Source organism: Plectropomus leopardus, chromosome 22, assembly GCF_008729295.1.
Source record: "Plectropomus leopardus isolate mb chromosome 22, YSFRI_Pleo_2.0, whole genome shotgun sequence".
Lineage (NCBI taxonomy): Eukaryota > Metazoa > Chordata > Actinopteri > Perciformes > Serranidae > Plectropomus > Plectropomus leopardus.
Genome location: NC_056484.1, coordinates 14,894,509 through 14,906,810, shown reverse-complemented (window position 1 = coordinate 14,906,810; position 12,302 = coordinate 14,894,509). Strand labels below are relative to the sequence as shown.

The 12,302-nt window shown below is 39.1% G+C and overlaps 3 protein-coding genes across 3 annotated transcripts in view; 2 read left to right on the top strand and 1 right to left on the bottom strand.

Annotated features, from left to right (window-relative positions):
* Positions 1–1,192: 1,192 nt before the first annotated feature.
* LOC121961706 lies at positions 1,193–4,602 on the top strand. Its single transcript, XM_042511767.1, has 7 exons — positions 1,193–1,250; positions 2,211–2,343; positions 2,437–2,494; positions 2,614–2,722; positions 2,864–2,955; positions 4,223–4,350; positions 4,425–4,602. Exons 1-7 carry the CDS (start codon positions 1,193–1,195, stop codon positions 4,600–4,602), a joined length of 756 nt encoding a protein of 251 aa, XP_042367701.1.
* An 88-nt stretch (positions 4,603–4,690) lies between these two features.
* Positions 4,691–6,644, top strand: LOC121961100. Its single transcript, XM_042510963.1, has 6 exons — positions 4,691–4,748; positions 4,825–4,873; positions 5,029–5,056; positions 5,158–5,252; positions 5,587–6,238; positions 6,364–6,644. Exons 3-6 carry the CDS (start codon positions 5,047–5,049, stop codon positions 6,531–6,533), a joined length of 927 nt encoding a protein of 308 aa, XP_042366897.1. The 5' UTR covers positions 4,691–4,748; positions 4,825–4,873; positions 5,029–5,046; the 3' UTR covers positions 6,534–6,644.
* A 1,964-nt stretch (positions 6,645–8,608) lies between these two features.
* The window catches only part of LOC121961500 (proton myo-inositol cotransporter-like), a 71,805-nt gene continuing 68,111 nt past the window's right edge, over positions 8,609–12,302 (bottom strand). The window contains exons 9-10 of the mRNA XM_042511507.1: positions 11,733–11,885; positions 8,609–10,387 (exon numbers count right to left, since the gene is read on the bottom strand). Of these exons, the coding sequence (XP_042367441.1) occupies positions 10,161–10,387; positions 11,733–11,885 (380 nt within the window). The 3' untranslated portion in view covers positions 8,609–10,160. The remainder of the gene's footprint in view (positions 10,388–11,732; positions 11,886–12,302) is intronic.

The window sequence follows — 12,302 nt, the reverse complement described above, 5'->3', positions numbered from 1 at the left end:
CGGTTTGTAGTTTTCAAAATAAATCCTCAACTGAAATATACACAAGAAAACAAAATAACGATCAGTGTCATCTGTTGTATGTTCCTGTGTCATATTATTTATGTTTTGTTATGTTTTTACCCTTGCTGCAACACAAATTGCCCTCTGGGACAAATAATAAAACTGAACTGAATTGAATTTGTTCATAAACATATTTTTTCAAATCTAGTGTTTTACACATTTTCCTTTTTTTCCAAAATTATTCCACTTTTTTTTAAAACTATTATGCCTTTTTAAAGCTCACCAAAACTCAGCTTTCCCTACATTATAATGCTTTGTCAAGTGTGTGGTTTTATTTACAAAAAAATAAATAAATAAAAATAATAATAATTCTCCTAACTTCCGGACACAATTGTAGTTTTTCCGTTAACTTGACGCTCTTTATTTCCGCCCTACGCTTTTTCATTGGTCGCGCCTCCGGTCAAAAGACGATTGGTTGCGTGATGGACGTCACCATCTGTCTGTATTGTATTTACTGTACTTTACAGTGTCCATGTTTTAGGGCAAAACTACATATTAATTTTGTATACAGTAAAAATGTATCGTTGGAAGCACCATGAAGCACTAACAGCTTGTACAAAAGTGATTAAAAGACGTTAATACACGTTTATGAGCACAAGTGGCGCGTGACAGGATAGTGGTTGTTCCTCGCGCTCTAACAGTAGCTTTAGCCAGTAAACAGAGATGTAGCAAAAACATTAAGCTAGCTTCCAGTTTCCCCTTAACTTTAGTTACTTTTCTTAAGTAAAGTTTTTTCTTGTTACTCACTACACTGAAACTCGTAACTTTTGTGGTAGTTACAGCTGTTGAAAAATGAATTGGGTTGGGGGCTCAAGGTAAGATAATTTGTTTATAGCTTAGGAGCTAAATTATGTTAAACTTAGCTACGCTAGCTCACCTTAATGTTTTCATGATTCCCATTGCAGGAGCAGGGTTGTGATGAAGAGTGATGCAAAAAAGCAGAGAGTGAGACAGATAAATCAAATTTTCATGATTTTTAAAGACAACATTTATTTGTATGTGTCTACCTAAATGTTCTGGTGTTGCTGTTTTTTCCCCCTAGGAGTTTTTTGAAAAGAGAAAAATGCAACAGAGGATGAAAAAATTTGGACTAGCTGTGCCAGCATCCCCTCAAAGCAGCAGTTGTGGGAGTATGGACCTGGTGACATTGTTTATTGTCAATCAGATTGCTGCTAAGAAAGAAATTAAAGGTGAGAACTGACAGCCAGCGCAGACAGATACATTATAAGTAAAAAAATACCCGAAATCAAACTTAAGAAGCTGAAAGGGAAGTCTACATAAGCTCAAGAAACTAATAAAAAGGTAATCTCCTCCCTTGTACGGCCTTTGTCAAACAAATTAAATGTTGGAAAACTTTTAAAAAATAAGCAGGCTAAGCAGGTAGCTTATAATATATATTAGCATATTTTATTTAAATATTAATAATCAAATAACAATGTTTTGCATTTCTTTATAGTTTATCTTTCTTCCAACTACAGTTATTGCATGCATCAGTGGTTAATAATCCTCCTGGGGTCCACAGATAGACAAAACAATAGACAAACAAACATAGATTGGCAGTTATCAAACAAACTAATTGGTTGAGATCCTAGAGCAAATTATATTGGTGGCATTTTTTTAATCAGCACTGGCACAATATTAGATTTTCTCTACACGATTATCTTGGCCAAAAGAAATCACAATAATAATATTTCCATTACATGCATTATTTTTGCATTAAATTTATAGACAATTTTTTAAAAAAAAAGTGCTATCAGTGAAATTCATCTTAAGCTTTCTTTATTGTTTTTTTTCATTTTTGCAAATGAATTACACTCAAAAGAGAGAGTCTGTAACCATAACTGCGCAAAAGTGTACAATTACAGTCACTAGAAACTGAAAAGGCAACCATATACCTGTGTATTGTGACACCCCTAATTCATATTGTTACGTCCCTCCTATTAGTTTTAGATTGAGTGTTTGTTTATTTATTCCCTCGAATTTGTTAAATATGTATAGGTAATAAATTCCACTTAGCTCTAAGAATTTCGGGCTTAGAAAGTACGATGACCCATAGTGACCTGGCTCGTATTATGATGGTCTATCCACCAATGCCTATCAGTCCTTTCATATGGCAAAAGATGTAAGGACACAATGTTTGTATTTTTCAGATCCTCCAAAAGTAGCAGTTCTTGGCAGCAGTAAAGGAGGATCCCGGCAGAAGAGGACTGAGCCCCTGGTGCTCCCGATGAGTCCCTGCTCTCCATCACAGCTGAGTCTCATTGAGGGTCAGCCTCCGTACAGGTAGAGCTGAAGTCTGGTTTATATTGTCAGGTCTGATGTTGTCAGTATCATCAAATTAAAGTCATTTATTCATTATGTATAATCTGTGTCTAGTGTCCCAAAAATGAGAGAAAGAAAACATGTTATTCCACAAGGCTTCAAGTGTCGGCAGGTTAGTTGTTTCCAGTCGGCTTTTCGTGACTCTAGAAAGCATTCGTAAAGGATCTGTGTTTACAGATGACAGCTGGACGGACCCTCCGGCTACAAGTCTCTTACTTCTCTGTTTCCCAGTTGTCACCAGTGTTGGAGTCAGCTTTCTCAGACAACAGTGCATCTGACTACCTGCCACTAATAACCGACCCCCTGAGCCCCTTCTCCTCATCAGCGTCCTCAGGCCAAGGTGGTGTTGCACTTTATTTATTTTTTTTATAGAACAAACTCTCTAGAACCAAATTGCACATGGTAACTGTACATTTTTAATCGTCATGAGTGCATTTTATATAATATGTTAAATTTAGGACAAATCAAATTGTCTTTTCAGGAATGTTTCCCCCGCAGCAAAGAAGTCCGACGCAGTTACCTCCGCACTGCTCCCCTCCACCCTGGGACACCTCAGGGCTGGAGCAAACCAAGGTAGTGAAAAGAGAATATTATTTTTTGAAGGAATATCTCACAATATTACCACATTATGTCACGGTTGCAGTCACATTTATCACATGGGAGCCATTTAAACTCCACATGTAGCTTCAGAGGCACCGTTTTGACTCCACTGTGTGTAAAATGTGCAAACTAAAACATACATTTTTCTACAATAGTCAGCTTTTAGTTGGAAGTGTGGGTGCAGGAAATGAAGACAGTCAAACGTTGCTGTCCAACTTAAATTGAGTGTATTTAACAGGGCAACTTATTTCTTGCAGACAGAAGTTGAAACAAAATCGCAAATGTCATTCAAAGACTCTAGTTCTCTGCCTACAGGTTAACATGGCTAAACAAAACTCTGTTCTTCTGTGTGTCATTGTCTCCTCCACATGCACTGAGTTCCCCTCTTTAGTTCCCTCACAAAGGGCAATCAGCTGATTTGTTTCAGCTGAGCAGCAATCAGTGTCCTGACTGCCTTTTTTTTCACACTGTGGGTCTTGTAGTCTTATACTGGATGCCAAGATGGTTTGTAGTCCTTGCTGCAACCACCGAGAAGGAGTGTTTCACCCCTCAGTGACTCTATATTATATTCATATTATGTGCCCGTATACCCAGAACATTCGCTTTTGTGCCCTCAGTGTCATTTTATCAATCTTATCCAATTCAGCTCAAGACTTTCTACCCTATGACATTACAAATTTGAGTTTCAGCACTTTCGTTTTTGGATTTGGGAGAGAGTTGTTCATGTTTATTCATATTTTTGGACTGTCATAGAACAGTGGTTTTCATCATTTTTCATGTTAAGAACCCCTAAATTGATACAAATGAATTATTTTTTCAGAGACCTCCATCTGAAAAGATTTTGGTTGTGTATAATTTAGACCACAATTCTAAGGTTGTCAACTACAGCGGAGGAGATAATCATGGGGAAAGTAAAAGTTATGATCCAATTAGTGACTCTCTTGGCACTAGGCTCATTGCAATAGGAAACTAAATTGTAATAATAAACTTTTTACCATTTCCCCTGCATACAGTGGAATTCCTGAATTTTGAAAATGGAGGATTGAATTTAAATCGGCTATTTCTTCATGTCTGTAGATGTGTCACAAGTAGTATTTTAGACCCGTCTTTGGTCATTGCAGTATAGCAACTGTTGCTGGGATCTGACTATGAGCTCTTGCGAAGGTTTAAGCATTCAAATTTGACCGTGTCTTCCGAAATATGATGCAACTTTAATATCCAATCTGTTCTATTTTGCTAGTTTCAGCTTTTCTCCCAGCCCAGAGGTATGAGCAACGGCGTCCCCTGGTCCTGTGGACCAAACCCATCCCTCTACCAACTGGAGACGCCCACAGCGGCCCAGTCCCTGTTTAGAAGTTCGGAGCCAGCGTGAGAACAACACTAGAATCTGATGGATTATCTGTCATTTTAGAACCATTCAAATCACATGTGTGTTATCACAGCAACACAGATGCCAGGAACCAAACAAGACATGAGGTCACCTTTTCTCTCAGCCAGCCGGCGGACAAGGAGCCCATGCTGGACTTCACTCTGAACCAGTCAGAAACGGAGCAGCAGTTTGAGGAAGATTACTTCAGGGGCTTCAGAAGTGAGCAGCGTGAAAGAGAGGGTGAATATTAAAACATTTACATAACCAAATCGTGTTTTTTGTTGTTGCTGTTGTTGTTAAGGTTAACATGACATTTGATTTCAGTTGCTTGTTATGGGAAAGGAAAATTAAAGATATATCTCGAAGATGAAACACCAGCCGAATCCTCAACGCCACAGTAGGTGTTTACACGTGAAATATTATCACCTTATAATCAATGATACATCATTTTGTTTCTTCATTTCCATTGTCAGAACTGTCCCCGACTCACAGTGTGTGAAAGTGGAGGGTGCTGACCTACATGTGAGTGTGTTAAATGAAAATCTTTAAAAATCTTTAATGCCACCTAGTGGTAGAGTTTATAACTGCCATGGGACCAACATTTAACTGAGAGAAAATAAAATGGGGTGCTCTTTTGATTTGAGCAGTTTTACATGTTAATTCTGTTTTATTCACAGCTCTCCAACTGCACCGACATGACCTTTCGTAAGCGTCTCAAACATCTCCAATTAAGCTACCCATCTATTGTGTATATGCCTTCGGAAAAGACAATAACTTGAATAGGTGTTTTTTTCTTAATCCTGCAGCTCATCATGAACACAAAGAAGACTTCATGAATGGCTGTCAGTTCTTGCCAAGTTACTCCTGTCACGCAGGTTACCTCAGTTCAGACTCAAATGATGTAAGTTAGGCTACACTTGGAACTTTTGTCCATCTTGCTGTTGTACTGTGACTGCACAATCACCGTGGTATTAGACAAAAAACAGTTAAATCTGCAGTAGAGTTTAGTCCAAATTTTGTGACATTTCTGCATTGTTTTAAGTTAAATTCAGTGTAAACTTACAGACTCATACATTTAACTTGTCTTATGCAGAAGGAACTCCGCACTCTGCAAAAATCCTCCAGCACCTGTCAGCAATAGTTAACTATTTTTGGGTTTCACCTGACATCAGTTAATAATGTTCTCTTTATCTAACATCAACATGTTATGTTTCTCTTTTCTGACTGTATTTTAGGATGAAGAGTGCTGTGAGCCACGTCTCCAGGCTTTTTATATGGACCAAGGCTGTTGTGCAGAAAGCGTAAATCCAAACTTGAGCTCACAGATTGATCCAAAACAAAGGCACATTAACCCCAGGGCTCCCAGCCGGCTCCTGACACCCAAAATTAACTTCAGAGACAACCAGATGGAGAATGTAGCTTTTCCACGTAAAGACTTGGGATCTAACAGCCAACAGACAGGCCACACAGCTCAGTTTACACCTCCTCAAACTCAGAGTTCAGAGCTGTGCAAATGCAAGAAAACATCCAACGATACTCGAGATGCAGGAACTCAAACTGACGACAACACAGCTGTGGCGTGTGATGCCTCAACTCAGTGCAGCGCTGAGGACAACCTGTGCCCACCACCACCACCTGTTGATGTGTCAGTTCAGCACGCAGCCACAGGGAGGCAGAGTGACACCACTGCGGAGCCGAGTACTCACACACCTTCATCAGCGAAGGGGAGGAGTGGAGGGAAGCATACACCCCGGACCAAGAAGAAATCCAGGGCTGGTTCCCCGTCAGGTTCAATAAATGAATGCGCTGCTAACGGCAGTTATGGCCCGGTGATCCCACAGAGACCCATAAACCCTTTTGTAGATGTGAGCATCACTGATGGCAGAGGTATAACATGAAAGTAATTTTGGCACTTCATGTAGAAATGAAAAATTCTCATTGTTTAAATTCTGCATTTTGTTTTTAAATAGACAGAAATAAACAAGGGAATTGCGTTCTCATTTCTGATTTAGATAAGGAGAACAAAGAGGGCAGAGATGAGAGAGCACAACGACAAAAAGACCTCTCAGACGAAGTGAGGGAGGAGGTCACATCTGCCACCGGGGCTAACACACTCTCAGAAGAGGCCGAGACACTTCAGGAAATAGCTGACATTTTGCACCTGCTCAAGCAGAGGAAGTAAGGTGGACGGATGAAACCTGCAAAAAAAAAAACATGCCTGTTATTCAATAGATTGTTTTAAACACATTTAACCACAAAAAATGTTCAAAGTGTTACTTCAAAGTGTGAAATAAAACCCCAAAGCGTTCCTCTGATTTGTAATTTTATTTCTTTCCCCGTATACATATTCAAGTGTTAAGATTTCATTAAGATATTTATTCTTTATAGAATATAAACTCTAGCAAAACATATACAGCTCCAACAATAATCAAAGATACTATACAGCACTCTTTTTTTATTGGTGTTTTTGTAGTTCCTGTAGAAACATACGTAGTTGGTTCACATAGAAAAAAATCGGCAACCATTTCACCAGAAGAACACATGAAATGTCCCCACAGTGGGCGGAGGACAGTGTCAACACGACTCACGTTAAATATTTGGTCAACACAAGTTTTATTACACGGTCTGTGTTATGGAGCGTCATCTGTGCGTGTGTTTTACAGATAATAATACTTTCAATAGAAAACAGGTCAGTCCTGGACCAAATGAAAATGACAGATAAAACAAAACCTTCACATTTTGAATTTTTGTCAGCGATTTCTTCCCCCTTTTTCCTGAAAGGGTTAACAAGCCCATTCAGTAAAGGACAAATGCTGATTATTTTCAAAAGCATACCATGTGGTTTGTTTTGATTGTGTAAGTCGTAGGTTTTTCTTATATGGGTATTTGTTAGCCATTTTATCACTGTCTTGCCATTTATGATGATAATATGGTCCTTTTTCCTTTTATACTGAAGAATCATTTCCATAAGTGTCCATAGATGAATACGACACTGCGACAATAGCAAAAATCTCACAATACTTTGAGCTTCTACTTCATTCAGCTTTCACGGCTTACTGACAATGTCATTACGTTGTGCCACGGCATTTGATGAAAGGCTTATTGTTTGAAAAGTTTATTAAAAAGAGGTATTTCATCTTATTAAAGAAATACTTGACCCACAAAATGACCTTTTGTATACGATATGTTATATTTATATATGTGTTGTGTTGATTTTTGGAAAGAATACTTTGTTTTTTCTGGCATGGCTCTATGGCGAACGAAGAATCCAAAAAAGGTGAACATTCCTCATGAATTTAAGTAATCACATTTCATGACAGCAAAACTTTATCAAAACATCTGCTTATGAAGTCTCTTAAAACTCCTGCAGTACAACCAAAATTTCATTTACCTAGACATAAACTCAGTATGTCCCAAACACATGCATTTTTCATAAAACCTGACAATTTTATACACTTCCGCCTATGTGTTTTAGTTCAACAGACATTTTCTGCTGTTAAACGTAGACCCCATTTACTTTAATTTATGAAGAATGTTTGCCTTTTTTTGGATTCTCAACTCAAACACAAAGATTTCGTCATGAAGTTAACATAATATGTGGTGAGCAACTGATATACAAATAGTCATTTTGTGGGTAAAGTATTCTAGTACTTATTCTAGTAAGTATTCTAATAATTCATAATGTGTTAGGACTCGTCAAAATTTTGGGCTGTCCTTCACCTGTTCTTTGGACACAGTATGCCTTATTTATTTATTTACCTGTTTTTGTTTTGTTACACAAAGTTACTTTGTAGTCTACTTTCAAACAGCTTTTGCTACACAAAAACCTATGTGTATTTGACTAACAAGGTGTAACCTCACACAATTTTACAATTTTTACAAAACAACACTGGCAGATTACGCTAAAGCCTACTCCTCGACTTTTGACACGAGAACCACGCAGATGATATGCTTTGCTATTTGTACATAAGGCTGTGGAGGAAGACAAAAATCAAAATACATGAAAGTAAAAAAAAGCATCCCATTCATATGTAAAATGCAAATATGTACATGTCAAATAAAAAAAAAGCAATGTAGACCCAGTTATCATAGCATGACATAATACATCCACATCGGGGATTTGGACTGAAAACGGTCATTAGGGACCCTCACAATACACAGGCACTAATATCATCATGTTCAGAACAAAGTGACCTAAAATACAAGTGAAGTCTCAATTATTAATGGTTTCAGTCTTCCACTTACTTTATGGGCCACGTTTAATACTCGGGTTTATAACCGGGAGTCACAATGTAGGTTTTTGGCAGCCTACGTGCCATAGAGTTACCCGAGGCTGTGTTCTCCATAGTACTATGTTAAAAACTGCAATTTTTAGAGGCAAGAACACAATGGAATTGCAGGCCTGAAACTTAACATAGACTATCCTAAACTAATTTGTTGAAATATTTAAATAAATAAATAATTAAATATAAACTATAGCATCAGAACTGCTACTAGATTGGTGAGTGGTTTAGTTTAGGCACCAACTGACATTACAAGTTTTCGAAACTTGAGCAATATACTGTACATCTCTGGTGTTTGCTTTTCATAAAAAAAGATCAGAACCACAACTTAGGACTGTCATCAGATGAGGAACCGGCGTAAGTGTGCTATGCTACAAGCTTAAACAACATGTAACTGTTTCATATAGAAAGGCATGATGGTACTACAGGTCAACGACAACTTACAACTGCTATCAAAAGTTTGTGGACGCACAAACCTGGTTCCCAAGACCACATTTGGAGTTCTCGATGGAAAGGTATTCTGACATAAAATGACTGTGTTGTGTTTACTGCTGTACAAGGTCATATGTAAATCATAGCGTTTGTTTAGTCAACAAATGTACAAAATATTAGGAACATACTACTGATACTGAGCTGCAGCCCCTTTTGTAAAGTAAATAATCATTATTGGACTTCATAAGAGAGGAAGTGGCCCTTGTATTTTGTACATGCAGTGTGTGTTCAACAGTCATGTTTCCTGTCCAAGAGTCCGTTATGAGTGAAAAAGTTTAAAGGAATAATTCACCCGCAAAATGACCATTTGTACATGAATAACTCAACCTGTGTTATCTTGAATATGTAAAGAAATTTTGTTTTCATTGCATGCCTTCATGGTGAATGGAGAATCCAAAAAGGAAAGGAGTCTATTTTTGAAGGGATTTTACCACTTTTAAAAAACCTACAAGCGCCACTTTGGGTCAAAAAAAAAAGTATAAAACAGTTTCATAAAATCAAACACTGACGGGTAGCAGGCACACACGCGTTGAAAGCTGCTCATATTGAGTCCAAACACACGTGTGTAAACAGATGTTTTGATATATTTTTGCTGTTGTTAAACGCAGACTCTGATCAGTTTAATTTCATGTCAAATGTTCACCATTTTTGGATTCTTCATTCACATGGAGGCACTAAGGTATCGGGAGTGAGCAGTTAATATGCAACATGGTCATTTTATTGGTGAAAAATTTCTTTCAGCCTTTTGCAATTGAGATATTTGTGGTGCCTGGTTTAATATTCAGCTGTCTATTAAAGCAAGTTTGACTCCAGATTTGGCGTCAGTTCACCCTTGATTCAGAGAATAGGCTGAAAACAACAAAAACTCCCTCTGCTATTAAATCATTGATTTTGGATTCCTGAATTGGCTGAATTGTATGTAAACTCACATTACAAGCAAAAGTCTTTTCGACTGGTAACTAGAGGCTCCTCAGCTTTCACGCGACAAAAAGAAAAATATCACAGACCCACCAACCAAAACACCGAAACTCTCTCTAGTCCACGTCTGATGCGTCGTTGTCCGATAGATGGTAGTTTGAACCTTTGACTCGGATGTACTCGACCTGCCGTCCCTCATCTGAGTCGGAGGCGCCACAGGAACAGAGCTGGTTCTCGAACAGTGCTTCGATCTCCTCCAGACGGCGGGCTTTGGTCTCCGGCAGGCAGCCGTAGATGAAGAAGAAACCCAGCAAGGCCAGGCTGGAGTAGAGGAAGAAAGCTCCTGGGAGGACGAAACAAAAGAACACACTGTCACTAAGGACGCCCACCTACAACGAAAAACAACGGCTTTCAAGAGCTGTCTCGCTTTTTATAAACAAGTTCGTTCTAATTCATGTCCAGAAAAAGAAACAAGTGATGACCGTGGATCGTGGGGGCAGGGATCTCTATGGAGATTTGTGCATGCTGAAAATGAATGTTTTTTACCTCATTGAAATATTGCTTTAAAGTAGAAAATAACACGCGCCTGTCACAAAGGCATTACTACACAGACGTACCTAGAAACAAGGATTCATATGGAGACACAGTGACACGGATTTAATGAGATTTCCTGACCTCTATTTTCTTCTTGTCGAAGCAGAATGACATTTTTAGGTTACAAGTGTACATTATGCTAAATACCATTAACATTTCCATGGCAGCGTCATTATGTTTTTTCAGCTTTGACACTGTTTTTTGTTCTCCGTGAACAATTCATTTCAACCAGATAGATGGATGAACGAAATGATCATTAACCCGCCGCGTTTCCAGATGCCTCCACAATCACCGCTCATGGATCGATAGGCGGCTCCACGAAAGGTCAGTTCCTTCCTGTCTGAGGAGAAACCTCCTGTTGAGCCACACTGACGGAGGATGTATGGAAGGGGTAAAGGTTGGGAACACATCGGGGTATCAATCAGCTGTCAACTCCTTGCTGGTGTTGACGTGAGGACGCATGAAAGAGATACTTAAGTTGCTTTGCTTGGAGGCCAGGGGCCAGTCGTAGCAGCCTCATACATGTTTCTAGGATTTTAGGATGCTACTAGGATTCTGGGACATTCCTTGGATTTCAGGACATATTTTAGGATTTAGGCTGTTTCTAGGATTTTTGAATGTTTCTGGGATTTTAGGTTGTTTCTCGAATCTAGGACATTAGGGGCTTAACTAAGACCTCTGTCGGCGGGCCTGGAGGATCCTCCATTGTCACTATTATTGACAAACAAGCTGTATTTTGATGTTGTTTTATGAACTCTGGCATCTTAAGTATACTAAAAGTACAAAAACAATTCCCATTGTCAATCACTTTATTTTTATTGCGAATTAGAAAATATTTGGGGTGGGGGGGTGGGGCACCCGGCACCCTATCAGTGGCCAGATTTGTCCCGCAGGCTAGTATAGTATCACTGATGTAAAATATGCCTCTTACACAAGATCTGCTGAAAGGTTTGTGTAAAGATTGACAGGACTGATGGCTGCTGGTAACAGTTGCTGACAAGACTGTTAATTCTGATCGATATTACAGGAGTTCAGTTTGTCTCCTCCTCTTTTTTCCATAAAAAATAAATAATTAAAGATGTAGAAAAACTGACCAAAGTAGGTGAAGTACTGAGCCAGGTGGAGGAAGGTGAGAGACACCAGGATGTTGAAGGTCCAGTTGACTCCGGCTGCGCAGGCGTTCCCCGTGCTCCTCGCCCACAGAGGGTAGATCTCTGAGTTGATGGTCCATGGCATCGGACCCATCCCTGAGAGAGAGGTGAAAAATGAGTTGTCGGAGTACTTTATGAGACAAGTTTAAACAGGAAGAATATGTGAGATGACAGAAAGCTCCAGAACTGCTTCATAATGGACTTTGTGGTGAGAGTGTTGTTTCCACAGTCAGGAAGGAACCTCTAAAGAACCAGCTATTTTCTATGTAAATGTATAATAGAGTAATGCTGTTCTGAGCAAAGAATGAAGTCATGCTTCTTCTGTGTGTGTTGTAATCTGAGCTTCTCTGTTCTTTGTTCTGGTGGATGGTCTCGCCATGCGTGTATGTTAGTGCATGTGAGCGTGAGTGTGTGTTCCACTGGCTAGAGATCCTCGCCGCTTTGCACTGCCTGTGAGGCTGAGGCGCCAGCAGGTTTGTTCAAGAACGGAGAAGCTTGGAGAGATGAATGTGG

Bases quoted from the DNA above. Each gene is read 5' to 3' on its own strand.
- LOC121961100 (XM_042510963.1), top strand. The intron at 5,253-5,586 runs GTAAGTTAGGCT...ACTGTATTTTAG, and splicing joins TCAGTTCAGACTCAAATGAT to GATGAAGAGTGCTGTGAGCC. The intron at 6,239-6,363 runs GTATAACATGAA...TTTCTGATTTAG, and splicing joins GAGCATCACTGATGGCAGAG to ATAAGGAGAACAAAGAGGGC.
- LOC121961706 (XM_042511767.1), top strand. From the start codon at position 1,193: ATGGACCTGGTGACATTGTTTATTGTCAATCAGATTGCTGCTAAGAAA. The intron at 1,251-2,210 runs GTGAGAACTGAC...TGTATTTTTCAG, and splicing joins TGCTAAGAAAGAAATTAAAG to ATCCTCCAAAAGTAGCAGTT. The intron at 2,723-2,863 runs GTGGTGTTGCAC...TTGTCTTTTCAG, and splicing joins ATCAGCGTCCTCAGGCCAAG to GAATGTTTCCCCCGCAGCAA.